Here is a 21813-nt window from a genome sequence, read left to right on the forward strand (position 1 = left end):
GTGATGCAATACGTGAATTAACTCTGTAAATTTTGTCAATCCTTGCAAAAATCTCAGAAGAATCCTGGATCTTCAATAACGTGGCCAGAGCATCAGCACAAACTTTTCTTAAGTCCTCTCTAGGGTTTTCTCTGATACCCCTCAGTCTAACAGCGTACTCCATAGATCTGAATTGCATCATGATAATCTCCTTATCCATCCTCTGCATATTCCCCTCCATTTCAACAAATTTCAAATCTGTTTCCTTCGTTTTAGTTTCCAAATCCAAAGCCAGACGATCAACTTTGCTGTCCACCTTAAGAACAACTTCTGACAGACCTGTGGCTAAAGTGTGTAATTTTTTATCAAGTTGATCATGTTTTTTAATGGTATCCTGAACCATTTCTTTAACCTCCTTAATTTCTTTGCGTAAAAAAGCATTTTCTTCCCTTATAAAGTCCTTGAAATCCTGATAATTTATTGTAGCACCCGATGAGGCTTTTTGTTCCATTGCCATAATTAATAATTCTTACAGCCGCCTCTAGCTGTCACCATTCAATTAACTTTCGTTTTCCTTAGGTATTCAACTGTAAATTAATACTTGCAAATGTTTCTTTCTAAGTTGCTCGAAATTAAAACTTTGACATTTAAGTAGTTCAGGTTATGTAAACTGGCTTAAAGATTGTTAATAGTTAGGGTTGTTTCAGCCGTTCCGCCTTTACTGCCCCGGCTATCAGCAGGTAATTAGCTTTCGTTTTCTGTAGGTTTTCAGCTATAAATCAACGCCATTTTGAATCCTTTGTTCTAAGCCCACGCCTCTCGAACTCAGCAGTAGCGTTCTTTTTAAAGAGATTTTTTTTTTCTTCCCCCAATTAAAACTTAAAATACTTGCAAAAGTCTTGCTTTCTTCTTGGGATGTTAAGATGTTAAGATGTTAAGGCTGTTCCCGGCGACTGGTTCTGCTAATTAGCAGAGGTTATCAAAAAGGCAGGAGAATACAACAACTGCGAAGGGGGGCAAACCTCGTCGGACTCCGGACTCCGGAGGGTACACGAGGGCTCAACCCAGCAGCTGAATCTCCCCCTCATAAATTCCAAGAATTTACGAGTGTCCGAGGTGTTAAAGATCGTAAAAAAACACCTCTAACTGTCTCTTGATCTGACAGGCTCAAAAAAAGCCTGCCATCGGCACCAGGAACAACCGGAAGTCGAAGTCCACAAGTCTTAAAGTTCCCAAGTTTGGACACCCCTGTCTTAAGTTGTATCCCAAGTTTATAGCCCTGTCTTTTATTAGCCATTCGTTCCTTGTATCTGTCGTTGATCATAGTAAGCTTATCATAACATAGAATAACTGGCTTGGAAGGGACCTAGGAGATCTTCTAGTCCACCCCCCATCCCCCCACCTCAAGCAGGAAACCTTACACTATTCCAGAGAAATGGTTGTCCAGTCTATTATTGAAAATCTTCATTGATAGACCTCCAAGTTCCCTTCCAACTCTGTTACTCTATTCTATTCTACTCTACTCTACTCTACTCTACTCTGTTCTATTCTACGCTACTCTACTCTACTCTACTCTACTCTACTCTGTGCTACTCTACTCTACTCTACTCTACTCTATTCTTTGTTTGCCCTTTGTTTTAAAGCAGATTTTTATATACATTTGAGTCACAAATACTTCTCGACTTAGAACAGTTCATTTAGTGACTGTTTGAAGTTACAATGGCACTGTACAAAAAGTGACTCAGGACCATTTGTCACATTTACGACCGTTGCAGCAGCCCCGTGGTCACCTGATCAAAATTCAGATGCTTGGCAGCTGATTCATCTTCGTGTCCCCAGGGTCACGTGATCCCTTTGGCAGCCTTCCAACAAGCAAAGTCGATGGGGGAGTCAGATTCACTTAACAGCCGTGTTATGAACTTGACAACTGCCGTGGTTCACTTGGCAACTGTGTCAGGAAAGGTCGTAAAATGGGAGAAAGCTCACTTAACAAAGCTCTTGCTTAGTATCAAGAAAATTTGGGCTCCATTGTGGTTTTAGGTTGAAAACTACCTGTAATAACCTTATTCTGTATCCTGCTAAGTACGGTACCTACAAGGTCCATGATGGTGAACCTGCCATCACCAGTTGCTCTTCTGGTTTAAAAAAACAGGCCATTTTTGGGGCTGTTTGCGGGCCTTTTGGGGGGGCGTTTTTCAGGCTGTTTTATAGGCCGTTTTCGAGCCAAAAAACAGTCTGAAAATGGCCCCAAAACAGCCTGAAAACAGTCCCAAAATGTCCTGTAAAACGGCCCAAAAAACAGACATGTGCGCACTGGGAAGCTGATCTTTGGGTTTCCAGTGCTCCGGCATGCATGTGCATGCATGCGCATTCCTGTTTGAGCCCTCTGTGTCGAAAAGGTTCGCCATCACTTACTAGGTAGAGGACGCAATGTTTGGGAACTGAAATAAAAGGGACTTTGATCCTTTAGATTCTAAAGTTTAGAAGGAACTCTTCCTTAAAAATAAGCTCGTTTTGCAGTGTCATAGCTTAATGAAAACAATCTCTCACATATGAGGTAACATATTGTTCTCAATGAATAATGTATAAATTATCTGGTACCATATGAATGGTTTGATTTATAACGATGTTTATTTCTCCTTTCCAAATACAAGCCATCTGTTGCCTGGCTGAACATGTCTTTCTGAAACATATACAGAGTCTGTGGGGTTATCGTTGCACCCAATTACGGTGTTATTGCTGCACCAGCTGTAAAATGCTGGAATATGCCGTAAAAATCAATATTTGTCTGCAGCGTGATCCTTATTTAAACATCCAATGTAGTTTTTTGAGAAAATATCATGTAATTCATCATGGCAAGAAGTTGGGCGTTTTAATATTCTTTTTGAGATTCTTTTCCCTGAAATCAAATGAGGAAGAATTTCCTTCTGGTAGTTAAACTACTTTATCTGGCAATAACCAAGCATTTAATGCAAAGTAGAAGGGGCGTAAATGTCTGTGGAGTTTCTCAGTCATCCAGATCATGGTTTTCTTAAACGTGCTTTTCCAAAAAGCAATTGGACTTTCTTGGGGTTGGTTTGTTTGTTTTGCGACAAGGAATGTAAATGTTTTAGAAAATCCCAAATCATCCTAACACTATTAAAACCAGAAAGTACCCAACAAAATGTCTTATGGAGATTCTCAGTCATTCAGGTCATGGTTGTCCCAAAGGTACACTCTTCAAGAAGCAACTGGACTTTCTTTGTTTTTCCCTGAAGACATTTCACTTCTCATCCAAGAAGCTTCTTCAGTTCTGACTGAAGGAACCATTCAATCAGAATTGAAGAAGCTGCTTGGATGAGAAGTGAAATGTATTCAAGGGAAAAGAAAGTTCAGTTGTCTTTTAGTTAAAAAAAAATCTTTGGGAAAGTACTTTTGATTTCTTTCACAAAACCAAAAGGAAGAAGGAGGAACCATTTCCTTTTGAAAAATATTCCAGTCCTTGTATTTTGGGAGGGAATGTGCCAGGTAGCAAGTGCCAAACTTACAATTTAAACATTGTTAATGCAAAGAACTTGATTTTCTTTTTTTCCTGGATCTGCCTTATCGAGATAAGGTGGACCAGTTCCTTTCGTGGTGTGGAGACAATAACTTGGCCCTTAACACCAATAAGACCAAGGAGCTTATAGTGGACTTTAGAAGGAAGAGATTAGACATCCAGCCCTTGCTTAGCAATGGAGACCGAGTGGAGCAAGGGGCCAGTTTTAAGTTTCTGGGTGTTGTCCTAAAAGAGGACCTGACCTGGGGCGCTCACATTGCTGCCCTGGTCAAAAGGGCCCAGCAGAGGTGATACTACCTGAAACAACAACTGAATGCAAAACTTCTGGTGACCTCCTACCGCTGCACCGTAGAGAGTATTTTAACTTACTGCACCTGCGTATGGTTTGCCAATTGCACAGTGGCAGATAGGAGAGCGCTCCAGAGGGTCAACGTCATTGCCCAGAGGATCAGGGGTTGCCCTCTCCCCTCTTTGGAAGAGCTTTATAGTTCCCGATGTCTTAAGAAAGTTCAAAACGTTCTTAAAGACCCATCTCATCCTGGGTACCTTTTTTTTTTTTTTGAACTATTACCATCTGGCAGACGGTACAGGATAATTAAAACAAGGACAAATAGCCTGAAAAACAGCTTTATCCCAGGGCAGGAACTATATTGAATTCTACGGTATAATGTAATATTAATGCAGTATCAGGGGTTTTCAATTCAATTGTATAGAATGTGAAGGACATGTCTTTTTATATATATAGTGTACACTGAAGGTGGCATTTAATTTCGTCGTACGAGGGGCAATGACAATAAAGTAAACTATGCTAACTATACTCCAATACTCATCCTCAAATTCCTTGACTCTTAGCCTGCTGAAATGCCTTATTTTTAGTTATTTTGCATCATCTAATAATCCTTAAACTTTTCAGTCTCTAGATGGTGCCCCTGTTTTTGTTTTTTTAATCATCACATTGTAGTGTGATTGCAGTATTTTCCAAACGTTACGAAAGCCTTTGGACACTATTTTAGGATATAATGAGTGCCCTACTATGGAGAAGTATCACTTTGCTAAGTCTGGGAAATTGATAGCTTTTGCTGTTGAAGAGTCTATAATGTAAAATGTGTGCTTTTGCTGTCTGTCTGTCTGTCTGTCTGTCTCTCTATCTATCTATCTATCTATCTATCATCTATCTATCTATCTATCTATCTATCTATCTATCTATCTATCTATCATCTATCTAGACAAATAGAAGATGTAATGAAAACGTTGCATTCCGAGAACTGGCAGAAAACATGCTTTTAAGCAAGGAGAATATGGACTTGCAATCAGTCTTCTTGGTAACACCTCCTGAAGGCATTATGAATTCAAACTTAGAAGCAATAATTTGAATCCTTCTCTCTCTCTTCAAATATATATTCTGAAAATATGAAACAGACATATGAAAGCTCTCGTACCTTTGCAATTTTTAAGAAAAGTGACGAAGAAGACCGCAATATATATTAGTTTCTGCGGCTGGCTGATAGATTATTTTCTGCTCTTTCGTCCTGAGCTGTTGTCTTCTAGCAATACTTCATTTTCCAAAAAGCTTATTATTTATGGTAGATCGGAATGTCCTGAAGTGTTAACAGAATACAGCATTGTTTTGAGAACTATATTCCTATCCATCCCGGAGAACAGAACTTTCTAATGTGAATTATCCTTGCCTTGTTCCTTTCCATGCTGTTTTTTCTACCTGATTATTTTAAACCCCCTGTATCAAGATTTCTCTGAAACTTTCTCTTCAGTTCTGAAAAATAGACAGTTTGTTTGGCAGACAGTGCTTGATCTTGATTAAGACTTACATTTTAACATAATGGGAAAGTAAACCATAAGTCATTTTAAATGGTCCTTTTAGCATATGTTTGCCCTCAAAATAGGTTCATCTTTGTCCTTTTGTCTAGATTTCTGATAAAGGAAAATACTGTTCATATTTCAAAAGGAGTTTTGTACACTGCATAATGCATGTGTTGGTCTATCGGTGTTCTTCAGCGTTTGCAGGAAATTGATATTTAAGGAGATATATATATATGTGTGTGTGTGTGTGTGTGTTGTATTTGTACTGATAAATAAATAAAGGGAGACTAGTATAGATCTATTTCGAGCTAATTAGCTCTCATCAGCTAGCCATACCCTTACTGGGATTTGAACCTGGGCTGTATTATATCTTAGGCAGAAGTCTTAGCCACTAAGCCACAGGCTCGACTCCTTATCAGTTGAGCCAGGGAAATAGGTATGTATTTGTGTTACAACCCCTGGTATGCCTAAATATGGGAGGAAGGTCACTACTCCCTCATTTCTGTCCTTCGACTTATCACAGAAGACCATGCAGGCAGAAAACCATATTTTTATTTTTAATGTTGCCTTTTTATATTTGTGTTGTATTTGTACTGATAAATAAATAAAGGGAGACTAGTATAGATCTATTTCGAGCTAATTAGCTCTCATCAGCTAGCCATACCCTTATTGGGATTCGAACCTGGGCTGTATTATATCTTAGGCAGAAGTCTTAGCCACATATGTATATATGTATATATATTTGCAGGTGTGCGAAGAGTCACGGAGCTGTTCTGTGGATGGAATACCATCTGGCACCTAACATTTCCATCAGCACAGGACTTGTGCAGGATTCCAATGAAAAGGTTGGTTATGTTTTATTTCAACTCTGCTGCACAAGGAGTTTGGACAGCCATCATATTAAATTGCTCTATAGAAAAGAAAAGAAAAATACCATCAATTCTACTCCGTTCCAGTGAGTAATTTTGAGCACATTTGGAACGAATTCAATTGTAGTAGTTGGCGGAAATAACGCAGGAGACAGATTAATAGTGGTGAATCTGCCGTTATAATTAAACGGGATGTTGTGTGATTGGAAGCTTCTGCAGAGCGTATTGTGCAGCGTGGTTAGGATGGACAGGCTTACTAAGGACCTACAACAGAGAACAGGATTTACTACCGATGTAGATTGGAGTTGATGGGACGTAAAGTTGAATTGGGACGCATTTCGATCGAAATGCTTGGAGGCTTCAGGAGCAGTTGTGGGGTTTAGAGTGAACTAAAAATACCTTTGTTCTGTAAAACATAGTAAGTTGCAATATAATCATGGCACATAAAATATAATGCAAAGAAAAAAAGCCGAATTATTACTATAGTAGACAAAAAAAAAGCCCGATAATATGAGTAGATTTTTAATTATAAATACAATTACAAATACAACCGGAATTTTGGTTGTAAGTCATTGCAGTCAATAGGTCAAGTCATAATGTCTTCCAACCTACAATCATTCATCTAGAAATCATTCACTAAATGACAGCACTGAACAAACTCCTAGTCTGTTCAGTTCTATTCTATTCTATTCTATTCTATTCCATATTATCTATTCTATTCCATATTTTCTTTTCTATTCTATTCTATTTTATTCCATATGATCTATTCTATTCCATATTTTCTTTTCTTTTCTATTTTATTCTTTATTCCAATATTCTATTCTATTCTGTTCTGTTCTATTCTTTATTCTAATATGCTAAGAAAAACGACATCTGTGGATCTTTGACACCTTCGCTTACTTTCCCACCTGATTGTTCTTGGTTCTTTTCTATGCAGGATTATTGTCAATGGACTCCTCACTGCAAGCAGGCTGTCTATTTCTTCAACGCGGCTCTTGAACCAAATTCTCCTGTCAGTGCTGCCTCAGCAGTTGCATACGCTGTGAGCTTCAACCCAGCGACAGGGGAGGTTAACATGGACTTTAAACATTTAGTTTAATATAGTAGCCCTTTTTGGGGGGGGATATGAAAAAAAAAGAACATTTGTTTCCCTTTTAGCTTGATCAATAAATACATCCACAGACAGATTTAATAAGTCGGCAGCTTTGTGAAGGGATGGGCTCCAGGGGTCAGTGGTGGGATTCAAATAATTCAACAACCGGGTCTCTGCCCTAAGGGCCAGTTGGGTAGGCGTGGCTCGGTGGTCATGTGACTGGGTGGGCGTGGCCAACTCAATGTCACTCAGGTCGATGGGCGCTTAGCTGTTACAATGGAATAAGGATTAACCGGAGAGGCAGTTTCTGTAAGGAGGGCAATAAAGATTAGGTTAGAAACAACACCGGGATGTTCCCTTCCTGCCTTCCTTACAGGATTAGCCCTGTAAAGTGGAAAAAAGCAAAAGGAGATTTCTTCCAACAACCAGTTTTCCGAACTGCTTAGAAAGTTAACAACCGGTTCTCCCAAATAGGTACGAACTGGCTGAATCCCACCACTGCCAGGAGTATACTTAGTCTCAGGAAGTGAGCCACCATTGAGTTAGTCAACTCGAGCCCCTTCAGAGTTTTAGATTGCAACTTCCCAAACTCCTTTGCCCATCAGCCGTTTAGTTTAAAGGTCAGTCAGAATTGATTTAAGGCATTTGACACACTGATCTTGTTGGAAATGATCTCACTGGGCTCTGGCGGATGCCAGTGTAAGAGAAATCAGACCAGCTAAGCTGTCCAATTTCAGAACCGAAGAGAAAAAATAGAATAGAATGGAATAGAATATAATAGAATACAGTAGAATGCAATAGAAATGAAAATATGGCATAGAATAGAATAAGAATAGGAAATAATAGAAAAAATATGGAATAGAATAGAATACAGTAGAATGCAATAGAAATGAAAATATGGAATGGAACAGAATGCAATTGAATAGAATAGAATAGGAATAGAAAACAATAGAAAAATATAGAATAGAATAGGGAATAGGAGTAGGAATAGAATAGAAAACAAAAGAAAATATGGAATAGAATAGAACAGAATAGAATAGAAAACAAAAGAAAATATGGAATAGAATAGCAATGGAATGGAATGGAAATAGAATAGAATAGAATAGAATTTTTTTATTGCCCCAGTGTGTCTTTGATGCATAAAATAATAACTTGGCAATTTATGAAGTTTGAACAGGCAGACCTTCGAAAAATGCAGCTGTCTGCGTTGATCATCACTTCCAAAAGCTACTAACGCCTTGGTCAATTCAATATGTTCAAACTGCAAGTGTCAAAATCCACAGCGCATTTCTGTGTGAGCTTTTATTGAATGACATACATTTGGCCATTGTTTGAGGGTGATCGGATCGCTGCTGGCAAGCCGGCATTCGTGCAGCTGGAGGTGGGGGTGGGGGGGATCCACCGGACGAAGATAAAAGCCAATAATTCCATAGTAGAGAAGCGTGATGAAATGACCTCACAAAACCCAATGCAACATTAAAATTGCACGTATCTATGTAAATTTCTACGGTACCACCTTTTTTTTGGTTTCAAACCAAAGGGAAGGTTTGAAAGGGAGGTGATGGAAATCTTCAATATCTCAAAAGTTGAAAGCTGGTGATCTTTTGACTTCCAGACAGTTTTGGGGGTCGTCTTCCCAGCATATCAAATCCTTAAGATTTTGTGGAGAGCTATGGAGTGTGACAATTCGGCTTTGAAACGGAGATGAGCACCACCCGCTAGAGTCGGGAACGACTAGCAGATATGTGCGAGGGGAAGCTTTACCTTTAACATCTTCCTGAACGAGTGATACAATAGCCGTCTTCCAATGGTTGATGGGCTGTCACAGAGAAGATGGGATTTATGGGACCTATTCTTAAAGCACCTGAGGGTATATCTAGTTTAATGAAAAGAAAACAAGAAAAAGAAAAGAAAAGAGGGATTAGGGGAAACGTGATAGCATGTTTCAATATCTAAGGGGCTGCCACAAGGAAGCGGTGGCGGAGGGCAACCTATTCTCCAAAACACCCCAAGGCTGAACAAGAAGCAATGGATGTAAACTAATCAAGAAGAGAATCATCCTAGAAGTAAGGAGGAATTTCCTAACAGTGAGAACAATTAACCAGTGGAACAGCTTGCTACCAGAAGTTGTGGGCGCTCCATCATTGGAGGTTTTTAAGAAGAGATTGGGCATCCGTTTGAAATGGTATAGAATTTTCTGCTAGAGAAAGGGGGTTGGACTAGAAGACCTCCAGGGTCTCTTCCGACTCTGTTATTCTATAATGCTGATTTAGCCTACATCGTAACACTTTTAAAACCACTTTATTGCCGAATGACAAAAACAATGAGATGAGACTTCAGAAGGCTACAATCCAACACTCCCTTTAGAGCAGTGTTTCTCAAACTTGGCGACTTTAAGTCCTGTGGACTTCAACTCCCAGAATCCCCCAGCCAGCATAGCTGGCTGGGGAATTCTGGGAGTTGAAGTCCACAGGACTTAAAGTCGCCAAGTTTGAGAAACACTGCTTTAGAGAGTACACCACGTTGTAGGACATACAGAGCAAAGATAGCTAAGATTGCATGTCAGTCTCCATGCATCAAAACCAATACTTTGAAATGAAACACATTTTCCAAGAAATTGGTAAGCTGCTTGTGCTGCCTTGCTATACAGTTTCCAAGCCAATGTCCCCAGGAGTCATAGAGAGAATGGAGCAGAACTGTTCAGAACGGTACCATTGTCTTTTCCCATTATTTTGAAACAACAAGAGATGTTGCCCAGCCTGGCACATATGTGTGACCTTGTCCCTTGGCTAGTCATGCACTTAAGTTCCAAATTCCTGCAACGAATGCTAGCTAGGTTTTAACACGTATATCTATGCCAGAAACCCAATTCCATTTCAGTGGAACAGAAAAAAAGTGCTTAAGACATCACCATTAGCTATGTTGACTGCTCTTTAGAAGGCCAGATCCTGAAGAGGAAACTCAAAATACTTGGGCCACCTGATGAGAAGGAAGGACTCCCTGGAGAAGAGCCGAATGCTGGGAAAGATGGAGGGCAAAAGAAGAAGAAGGGGATGGCAGAGAATGAGGTGGCTGGATGGAGTCACCGAAGCAGTAGGCGTGAGCTTAAATAGACTCCGGAGTTCTAATATACAGAATTCTTCTTTGTTGCATCTGTTTGCCAGTTCCCTTGCTTCTCTTGTTTGTTTATTTTGGGAGGAATCGTTTGAAGTTCTCAAATGAATAATTAAGCTCCTTCCATTTCAAGTTCTATTTTTTTCCCTAATTACAGCATATACCCACTTCCTGCTCCCTTCTAACATTGCCCTGGGCACTCATTTGGAGCTAAACTACTGTATAGTACCATATCTCTGAATGTATATCACTGATGTGGCATCAAAGTGGAGCCTTGACCCTCGTATCACAGCCTTATAAGCATCCCAAACTCTCGTCTGATTGGTTCCCTTAAATGGCTCTGTGTGTGTGTTTCTGTGTTGTGTGTTCCAGCATAACTCTGGAATGCCTCGAGCAATTTCAGCCAAACTTGGTACACAGATGGCTTACTCTCTGGAAATAAATACTGTGGAGATAAGACACACCTGCGTTTTGTTAAGATACAGCCTGTTGTGCCTTAAAATAGCTTCTGGCTTCTACTGTACAGCCAGTGGTGGGTTCCTACTGGTTCGGGATGGTTCTGCTGAACTGGTAGTAGCTTGACGGCCTGAGTTGCTGGAACCGGCAGCGACCCAGGCATGCCACAACCCCGAACCGGTTCTCCCGGTGGCGCTGTAGTTATCACAATCTTGTTTTTGCTTCTGCGTACGCGCAGAGCAGTTTTAATTCTACTGCGCATGCGCGCGTGGCGCTCCCCTGAGCAAACCGGCAGTAGTCTCTGCCAAAGCCCACCCCTTTGTGCAGCGCAGTGGAGTTGCCATGGTAACGGCTTCACGGTACTCCACAAGGGGGCTCCCTCTGGTAAGGGGGAAAAAATCCAACATTAGAAATTATGTTTGGTCCGGACATTTTCCCCCTATAAATAAATACCTGGGCAATGACGGCTTATCAGCTAGTTATTATTAAAATAGTCTTAAAGTACCTGTTTAAATTCTTTAACCACCTGTGGTCCCTGCAAAAGAGACTCATTTAATCTCCATTTAAAAGACTGAGGACCGAATTTAAGTTGTGAAGATACTGGATTGTGATTAGAAAAAAAAAAGTTTTTGGAAGAATAATAACTTTCTATGCGCTAAATACAGTAACAGATGGTTAACAGGGATTTGAAGATTAGAGTAATGGGCGAGGGGAATATTGGGTTTTTTTTTTTCAGCACCTAGCATTGTGGATCCTATGTGTTAAATGTTAAATTTATTTGATTTCTTTTTCCTCTTTTTTTTGTGTACACATTTTCCCCCTTTTTTGTTGTTGCTGGTGTCGAATGCATGCTTTTGTTTTGTTTCGTTTGGTTGTTGTTGTTTTTTACTTTTTATGATCAAAGTAATATTTTTTAAAAGGTGGAGCCTTGACCTTTTGGTAAAGCAGACAGCTTCACCAGAACAGACAAAAAAAAATTACCTACATCTGGCCCCATTCCTGTTTCATATTTTAATTCCGCCATTCATTACAAGACACGGTCATTAATTGCTCCGCTCCGTTTTATTTTAAGGTTTTCGTTTTTATTCTGGTCTGTGACCAGAATGAAAGATTGAGTTTGAATCTTACATGCAAACCATTTTAAAAAGGGCTTCCATCCCACCGTTGGCCTCCTTTGTGATTTTCATGAGCCTCTCACCCCCACCCACCCCAAATATCCCTGTTTGCACCCCATCAGGAATGCACAGTAATATGTCCTGCCCAGCATTTCCAATCACGCAAGAACTGTAAGAGTGAGTATAATTGAAAGAAACTTTTATGTAGTGGCCTGCCATTGGAGTAGCAGCTGATTCGGACAGGGAGGAGGTTGGAGAGGAACCTGGGCCAGTCCTGGAGTCTGGGGAAGGCTCTGATGAGGGCTCTGTGTCGGAAGCAGAGAGGGGGCCAGGGCCATATGCCAGTTATCAGCTGCCTACAGAGTCGGAGATCAGTGAGGCAGACGAACAGCTGGAGCCTGTTCCCAGTGTGCGCATGTGCAGAGTTGCCAGACGAAGGGAACAGCTAAAGAGCAGGGGTTGACTTGGGAGTAAGGCCACAGATGGACAGTGAATGGTCCCTCCCAGAGGGAATAAAAGAGGAGCGAAAGTGGAGTGGAGTTTGCAGGAGACAATTAGTTTGATTAATTGGTTCGTGACCCTCCAAGACTCTTTGCCAAGTTTTCCAGATATCGGCCTGGCAGCTCTCCAAGCCAGATAAGGTCTGTGACACTAAATCCTCCCTTGAAAGACTTTGCTGGATGTGAATGAGCAGAATTCACAGAAAATTAAGAAAAGGTTTTTTTTAGTCTGGACAATGAGTTTGCGTCAAGCTCTTGGGAAGCTTCGGTCAGAGTCTGTACCCTGTGTGAGCTCATTAAAAGCAAACTAGATTTTTTTATTTTATTTCCTTGGTTCAATTAGCCAGCGTTGTATTGATTTCTTCCTCATTTTAAAGAATCGGGGGTTGAGAGGATGTTGGGTCAACCTATTTCCAAGGCTTCGTATTGGCGGCCTGTGAAAAATACAGCCATAGGGAGAGAATTGTAAAACAGAATCGTTGGTTTGGGTGGCTGTTTTGCCATTGATCAAAGCGATCTGCCTGCCAGCTTTCGGGAGATTCGATTATTCTCAACTGTCTCGGCCGCTTGCAGCTCTTCTGAATCTATGCTAACTTGTTCAAGAGCCGACCTGTAAACCACAGAGCAGTCAGACTTTCATCTATTAAGGAAGAAATGTCAGCTTAATGAGATTTTGCTACAACAATTAGCCTCGAAAAGAGGGGTGAAGAAACTGTCTTGGAAGGTCCCAGTGGACTTCAGACGCTTGGCTGTGCGATTGATCCTTATTCGTTCCAGCAGTAGTTAGATAAAATCGGTGACTATAGGTTGCATCTCAAGAAGAGGGCCGTTGAATTGTTTCCCTGTCTTTTATTTCAAAGACCGCATCACGGTTGGCCTCAAGGACGGGGGTGGACGACTACGGCAGTTTCACAACCTGTGGACTTCAAGTCCCAGAATTCCTGAGCTGACCAGGTTGGCCTATCAAGAGAGTATAGAACTGTGATGGTTAACCTTTTTGGCACCGAGGGCCAAAACTGGAGCATGCATGCACATGTGTCCCAGAGCACCGGAACCCAGAGGAGAGCAGCGATCTGGTGCACATAAAACCCGGAAGAACAGCTGGCAATGGCGCATGTGACCACCAAGACGGCTCTGCATGCCACCTCTGGCACGCGTGCCATAGGTTCTCCATCACGGATATAGAACCTATTTGTAATATAGATTACAAGCCAGAACTATTTTTGTTAGGCATAAGACCAGAAAAAACATGATAAAGGAAATGTATATTTGATATTGCATGTTTTGACAGCAGTGAGAATCGTATTTCCACAATACTGGAAAAACGAGGAAAACACCTACAGAAGAAGATGTAATTTTTTTAAAAAAAATTAGACTGTGCAGAAATGGGCAGATTAACACTGAGGATAAAAGAAAAAAGGAGACACAAAGTATTTTCGAACTTGGGGTTTGTTTTATCAATGGTTGGATGACAGAGGTAGAAACTAGGATGTTAAAAAGTATTAGTATGTAAGCCAATTGACTCAGACAGTATGCTAGTCACCAAGCACTTATTGTATGTAAAGAGAAAATATATAAATCAACTGGAAAAAGAGAGAGAGAATATAGAACATAGAATAATAGGATTGGAGGGGACCTTGGAGGTCTTCTAGTCCAATCCCCTGCTCAAGAAGGAGATTTCATACCATTCCGTTCAAATGGTGGTCCAAACTCTTCTTGAAAGCCTCCAGTGACAGAGCATCCACGACCTCCAGAGGCAAGGCATTCCACCGATTAAATGTTCTCATTGTTGGAAAATTTATTCTTGAAATACCTGCTTGTAAATCTAGGATGGACTTCTCAAGATGATGTATTGTAGCAGCGATGGCGAACCTTTTTTGGCTCGCGTGCCATAAGTGGGGAGAGCGCAGGGGGGGGGGTCGTGTGCAGGCGTGCCACACCCATAATGCAATGTGCGACCCCCCCCAGTGCGCATGAGTGCACTACAGGCGCCAGCTGCCCATTTTTGCCTGCTTTTATCGCCCTCCCCAGGCTCCAGAGGCTTTATAGGAGCATGGGGAGGGCAAAAACAGCCTCCCCCGATCTCCCGGAAGCCCTCCGGAGGCTTCAGGGACCTTCAAGAGGCTTCCCTGAAGCCTCTGGAGCAGTCAAAATGACCCTCCGAGCAAACTGGAAGTCCGATCCTGAACTTCCGATTTGCCCGTAGGGTGGGTTTTTTGGGCTCCGGAAGCTTCAGGGAAGCTCATGAAGCCTCTGGGGGGGCCTCCGGGGGAAGGCTCTTTTCGCCCTCCCCAGGCTCCTACAAAGCCTCTGGAGCCTGGGGAGGGCGAAAAATGGCCTTAAAAAAGAGCGAATTCAGCTTGCCAGCGCGCACATGCGTGCTGGCCAGCTGACAGGGCAGCGCCTTGCTTGCCCTGACAAATGGCTCCGGGTGCCACCTGTGGCACGTTTGCCATAGGTTCGCCATCACTGTATTATAGATCTGAAGCGGGAACAAGTTTTGTTTTGTTTTTTGTTTTTAAATAGCTACTGTATATTGGTCTATGAAAATAATAGTGGTTAATATCCAGACAAATGGCTGTCCAATGTCTTCTTAAAGACCTCCAGTGTTGGAACATTCACAACTTCTGGAGACAAGCGGTTCCACTGGTTAATTGTTCTAACTGTCAGGAAATTTCTCCTTAGTTCTAGGTTGCTTCTGTCTTTGATTAGTTTCCACCCGTTGCTTCTTGTCCTGCCTTCAGGTGCTTTGCAGGGTAGGTTGACTATCTCTTCTTTTTGACAGACCCTTAAGTACTGCAAGACTGCTGTCACATCACCCCTAGTCCTTCTCTTTGTTAGACTAGACATACCACCTATATAGAAAGACTACAGAGCCGTGGTTAGAATGCAGGACTGCAGGCCACTTCTGCTGACTGCCGGCTGCCTGCAATTCGGTAGATCGAATCTCATCAGGCTCAAGGTTGACTCAACCTTCCATCCTTCCGAGGTGGGTAAAATGAGGATCCAAATTGTTAGGGTGTGTGAGAGATGCTGACTCTGTAAACTGCTTAGACAGGGCTGTAAAAGCACTGTGAAGCGGTATATAAGTCTAAGTGCTATTGCTATTGTTATGGGCTTCGGATAAACTTTGTCTATCAGCTGAAACTGCCAATTGGCTTAGTGAAGGATCTATTTTAAATTGCTGACTGTCAATCAAAATTCAGGTGCTTGGCAAATGACTCATATTTATGACGGTTGCAGTGTCCCAGGGTTTTGTTTGTGACCTACTGACAAAGTTAATGAGGAAGCCAGATTTGTTTAATGACTATGTTGGTAACTTAACCAGTGCAGTGATTCACTTACCGTAACAACAGTGGTAAGAAAGGTTATCAAATGGGCAAAACTCACTTAACTGTCTCACTTAGCAACAGAAAATTGGGGATCAATTGTGGTCATAAGTCAAGGACTACTGTACTGTTTGTCAAGTGCTTGTTTTTTGCAGAAAATGGGGGGAAATCATGGATTTGATGATTGTTAAATTTAATTTTTTTTTTTTGAAAATTTCTTTTTTTGGGGGGAAATGGACACTATATTATAGTGTTAAATTAAGAGTTGAATATCAGTATTTCTCACATCCTTGGAAGAAGAGATCAGAATTCATGGTTTTGAATATCTTTTTGTTTTCCTTTAAAAAAATCTTTTTCTGCACATCTCTATTTTTTTTCTTTCTTTCTTACTGTTGGTTCCTGCTAGTTTTCATTTGTATGTTTCTTAAAAGTAATAAAATCATTAATGGGGCCAAATTCCTTGTTCTTCCTTGTCATTGGAAGATCTGCAGGTTGCACTCCTTTCAAGTCCCACAAAGAAACGGATGAAACAGTTTTTTTTTCCATTTGGCTTTCTTTAATATAGATATAATAATAATAATATAATATATTAATAATAACCAAAATGCCAGAAGGTTTGTATGTGCTTACCATATAAAAACATTAATTTTTCAGAAGGATACAATACAGAAAAATCATTGAAATTAAAAAAAAAGTTTTTTTTTAGGCTTTCTAAACCTATCAATACAATAGTTTAAAAGACAAATATTTTTAGTTAAAATATGTGCAGGTTATGGACGGAGGAATATGAGTTCTTCGGTAAGACCAGTTTTTATTTTATCTGTGTTATCAATGAGAACAATTAACGTGGGCATTTTATATTACATGCTTGAAGTCTACATAATCTCTCTCCCTCCCTGAATGGAAACCAGTTGCATGTTCGAACTTCAAACTGGGCTGAGATGGGTTGACTTTGATGGAATGAATAAACCCAGGCTAAACCCAGATCAACATGTCCTAACCAAACATAGCTTGAAGACTAGGTTTCAAGCCACCATAGAGACTGGGTTAATATGACCATGGAGCATCTGTTTCCTAGTGAAGAGAAGGGCAGATAAAAAGAATAAAAGATTGCCTTGTCTAATAATAAATAAATGGCATATCTCTAAGGTAGCCGAGGAGAAAGAGGAGTTGATTTTAGGAGAGCGTCTTCTAAAAATGGTGGAATTATCTAAACAAAGATAATCTCTAAACTCTGCCTTCCAATCTCAGAATAAAGTTTCATCTCATTAGACTTTTTTGCCTCTTCCCCCCCCCTCCCAATCAGATGATCTGGGCAATTTACATACAGGCATGAAATAATCACCCTCACCAAACTGGCTTGTGCTGGCACTTGGATAGGATTGTGGCTAGTCACCGCTCTAACCTAGATCATCACTGATGATTTCTTGAGATAATAATCGTTCAGTTTTTTTTTTAAATGGATATACTTGTAGTTGGAGTTGTTTGGGCTTAGAAAGATCAATACCAAGGCAGAGGTCACATTTATTATTTATTTATTTTTTTGCAGATGGTTGGACTTTTAATTTTCAGAGAAATTTCCTCAGCACAACAGTTGGGATCACGTTTTGGTATTAATACTTTGTATGCGCTTTGACATTTGAATTTGCCTTCAATGGCGGAATCTGAAATCTTTGGGATCAGTTGATAATGGGGAAGGGGTTCGGAGGGGGGGGGGCGGAAATCTTAGTTGAGTGTTGGCTGAGAATGGTGCTACCTCTATTTTGATTGGCCAGGCTCATCTCAATCCTGCCAAGTGATCTAAAACTTTTTGCACTGGAAAAAGTCTTATTGGAACACAAAGCACTGGCAAACATCTGCCAAAACACGATTTTTACTTAGCATTGATCTATCTAAACCCAGAATACCAATTAAAAGAGTGTCTAATTTCCGAGGCTCCTTCTAAAGCAGCTCCTTCAGGCTTCGTAACCTTCAGATTAGCTGGACTTCAGTCTGCAGAAATCACTTGCTATGAAGGATCTTCGGTTGAGAGAAAGATTTGGGTTGGACGATGCCAGCGCAATTTGGCAATATGGTAATCTCAGTCTGGTAAACCATGGTTTGCTCTGCGCCAATGAGAGTAAGGTTGTGCCATAAGCCTCTATTTCTTATTCTCTCCCATGTGCTTCAAAGCACCCCACTCTGACTTGATGTTCCCCAGTTGTGTCGGCTCTTACATCCCTCTGCTGCAGCTCCCTGTTGCCGGTCGGCTCCACAATTGATAGGGCTTTTGGTTAGAACAGGTAGAGGAAAAAGGATGCCGCACTAGGAGGAGACTCTATGGTAGAACCAGATTTCTGGTCAGCTCCAGAATTGAATGGGGGGCTTCTGGTTAGGACCTTTGTGGCTCTTTGAGTGTTTAAGGTTGCCGATCCCTGATCTAAAGTGTAGCCCCCCTGGGAAATTTGTCACTCTACAACAGTCTACAAAGTCTTTCAATTTTACTACTTGCCATTAACCGTTTTGTAAGATATGCACTAAAGGTCTTTGGGGGAGGTACCAGGAAAAAAATCTTTTCTACAAGTCAGCTAAGAATTGAGGGGGGGGATGTAGAGATCTACAGAAGAAATCTAGTAGTTTTGCTATTGTGGAGCTATTTCCTTTAGCCGGTAGAAACTTGCGGGTTAAAAAAAAAAGGTCCAATTAGGATTTGAATAAACACGGCATGAAATAGGCAGTAAGAATTAAGTGCACTTTTCTGTAACTATACGGATGGTTTTTCCTTGGGAATGTTTACGGATCCAAAACATAGATAAACGTAGTTTAAGGGGAGGTGGAAAAATACACCACCCTCCAGTGAGTTGTTCCGTTAACAAATGTTTCGTTTACATCTGAAAAACAAGCTGTGATTTAAGAACTGACTGCAAAGAGAATTGTAATGCATGACCATGATCGAAATGTATAAATCAAGCGAATCGTTCTTAAATCACTGCCTCCCAGGGTAAATCAAATCCAAGACTGGCTCAAACAAACACTGCCAATGTACCATTAAGGTATGTGCAAGGGGGACGGATAACATTTTTGTTTTCGTTTTCATTAAGGTTACACGGTCTGGCCTGGAGAATCCAGATAACTCTTAATATCTAATGCCTACCCAGAGTTTTCAGCCTAGATGTAAATTTTCAGCCTGGTAAGTCCTTGCTTTTCAACGCCGCTCGTTACACCCGAATCAAGTCAATTGTCCTTTTGGTCCCGTTACCTAGGGTAGATTTTGGACATCACCGTAAATACACAGTGATACTCTTCTGTCTCTCTCTTTCTCTTCTCACTCTTTGAGCACGGCACTCTTACATAATCCTACCACAATGTCATTCTGCTGTGTGTTTTCCTACCATCTCATCTTGCAATTGTTGCCCTGTTGCTGGACATGCAATGCAGTTTTATTCACAGATTTTTTGGGGTGGGGTGGGGAGGGAAGAGAAGAGAAGAAGAAAAGTTAAAGGAGGGGATACCCTTTGATGCTTCTTCTTAGAATAAGGGACTTTGGAGGCCGCCTAGTCTAAGTCCCTGCTCAAGCAGGAAACCCTCTACCATTTCAGACAACTGGTTGTCCAATCTCTTCTTTAAAACTTCCCGTTTTTTGAAGCGCCCACAACTTCTGGTTTAATTTAAGGACTGGCTGTTCCATATGAAAGGAAATTAAGATGCAGATCAACCTCTTCAAAAGGGGTCTCCGTGTGATAGGGAGCCCCAGTGGAGCAGTGGTTAGAGTGCAGTACTGCAGGCTACTTCTGATGACTGCTGGCTGCTGGCAAATTGGCAGGCTCAAGGTTGACTCAGCCTTCCATCCTTCCGAGGTGGGTAAAATGAGGACCCAGATTGTTGGGGGCGAGAAGCTGACTCTGTAAACCAATTAGAGAGGGCTGTAAAAGCACTGTGAAGCAGTATATAAGTGCAATTGCCCTTCCTTCCTTCCTTTCCTTCCTTCCTATTAGAATGCAGTACTGCAATTTGGCAGTTCGAATCTCACCAGGCTCAAGGTTGACTCAGCCTTCCATCCTTCCGAGGTGGGTAAAATGAGGACCCAAATTGTTGGGGCCAATATCCTAACTCCTTAAGCCGCTTAGAGAGGGCTGTTAAGTACTGTGAAGCGGTATATAAGTCTTAAGTGCTATTGCTATCTTTCCAACTTGTTACTTACTCTTCTAGTCAACCCCTCAAAACTGCCTTTCAAAAATCTCCAAAGTAAGACCCAGCACGAATCCGGTGAAATAAAAAAAGGCGTTTGAGGGTTCTCTCATTTGGCACAATTCTTACGTGTTGAAGCAAGGAGACATTTGGAGCAGGTGGCACTTCGTGAGAAAGGAGCCCAGATCCCTTCAATGATATTGGGACAGCCCTCCAGGTTACACAAGTCTATTGAGAAGCAGATGATGAGAGAGGTCAGGACATTGTAGCCTGCTTGAACCTTGCAGCATGGAATAGATTTAGGGATCTAACAAAAATGGTTTGAAAAAGAAAGCCAAATACAAGGAACATAGACTAGTTTCATATATTTTTTAAAACCAATTCCTCAATCCTGAATAGGAGAGAGAGATAATTAAAAGAATAAAGAAAACCCTTCATGGGCAGAAATATCAATAAGTACCTTGAAATGAACTCATGGATTCATTTGTTAGTTTTCAAACGTCCTGGCATCCTGTCCAACTGTCCGTAAGTGTCAACACTGAAGGGACGTCATCACCACAAGCTCTTCAGTGGAATGCTTTGACGCAGAGTTTTGTCTTCAGTGTGCATCAATCAGGGCAAAATACAATTGGGAGAAGAACTGAATCTCCCTGCCATGGATGTCGAAGGGTAAAGTTTGACCTTAGGACATGGAAATAATGGAAATTTAGGGGTCCTAGAAAGTAGTAAGAAACTTGACTTCGAGTTCCTGTGAGAAACATGCAGTAATGGAAGAGATGAAGGTTTTAGGCTATACTCATACAGTCCCTCCATTCAGCTGCCCAGCAGTGCAAGTCTAGGAAATTCAGGAGTCCGTCCTAGTGAATTACTTTAGGATTATTTCTACACAAATGCCTAAGGATTGCAACCTGAGGGTCATGGAGGATCTCGTTGAAAACTTGAACAGGTTAAACATCTGTGGAGATTCTCAGTCGTCCAGGTCATACTTGTCTCAAAGGTGCTCCTTCAAAAGGCAGCTGAAATCTTTATTCTTTGAGGGAGGAGGAGAAGTTATTTTGCTCCTCATCCAACTGTTGTGGCCCGCCAGCAGAGCTGGCAGCAGATTTTGACAGTGAGGAGGTTGGGGAGGAACATGGGCCAGTCTTAGAGTCTGGGGAAGGCTCTGATGAGGGCTCTGTGTCGGAGGCAGAGAGGGGGCCAGGGCCGTATGCCAGTTATCAGCTGCCTTCAGAGTCAGACATCAGTGAGGCAGACGAACAGCTGGAGCCTGTTCCCAATGTGTGCATGTGCAGAGTTGCCAGATGAAGGGAACAGCCAAAGAACAGGGGTCGACTTGGGAGTAAGGCTACAGGTGGATGATGAATTCCCCCCCCCCTAAGAGGAAATAAAAGAGGAGCAAAAGGGGAGAGGAGTTTGCAGGAGACAATTAGTTCACTTCATTGGTTCGTGGCTCTCCGAGACTCTTTGCCAAGTTCTGCAGATACCAGCCTGGCAGCTCTCCAAGCCAGATAAGGTCTGTGACTGTAAATCCTCCCTTGAAAGACTTTGCTGGATGTGAATGAGCAGAATTCACAGTCAATTAATAAAAGGTTTTTTTTGTCGGGACCAGGAGTTTGCTTCAAGCTCTTGGGAAGCTCAGTCAGAACACCAAGAAGCTTCATCAGTTGTTACTGCAAATCAGTCACAACTGATGAAGCTCCTTGGTTGAGAAGCAAAACATCATCTGTTTCTTCCTCAAGGAAAGAAAAAAACAACCCTAGTCCAGTTGCCTTTTGAAGAAGCACCTCTGTTGTTGTTTTCATTTAGTAGCCCATGAGGTGAGCAAAACAGAAAGG

General features: G+C 41.4%; 1 protein-coding gene across 1 annotated transcript in view; it reads left to right on the forward strand.

Annotated features, from left to right (window-relative positions):
• The window catches only part of PRMT7 (protein arginine methyltransferase 7), a 45357-nt gene extending 31517 nt beyond the window's left edge, over nucleotides 1–13840 (forward strand). The window contains exons 17-19 of the mRNA XM_081963343.1: nucleotides 6084–6180; nucleotides 7142–9668; nucleotides 9812–13840. Of these exons, the coding sequence (XP_081819469.1) occupies nucleotides 6084–6180; nucleotides 7142–7303 (259 nt within the window). The 3' untranslated portion in view covers nucleotides 7304–9668; nucleotides 9812–13840. The remainder of the gene's footprint in view (nucleotides 1–6083; nucleotides 6181–7141; nucleotides 9669–9811) is intronic.
• Nucleotides 13841–21813: the final 7973 nt, after the last annotated feature.

This window comes from Natrix helvetica, assembly GCF_964273705.1.
Source record: "Natrix helvetica genome assembly, chromosome: 10".
Lineage (NCBI taxonomy): Eukaryota > Metazoa > Chordata > Lepidosauria > Squamata > Natricidae > Natrix > Natrix helvetica.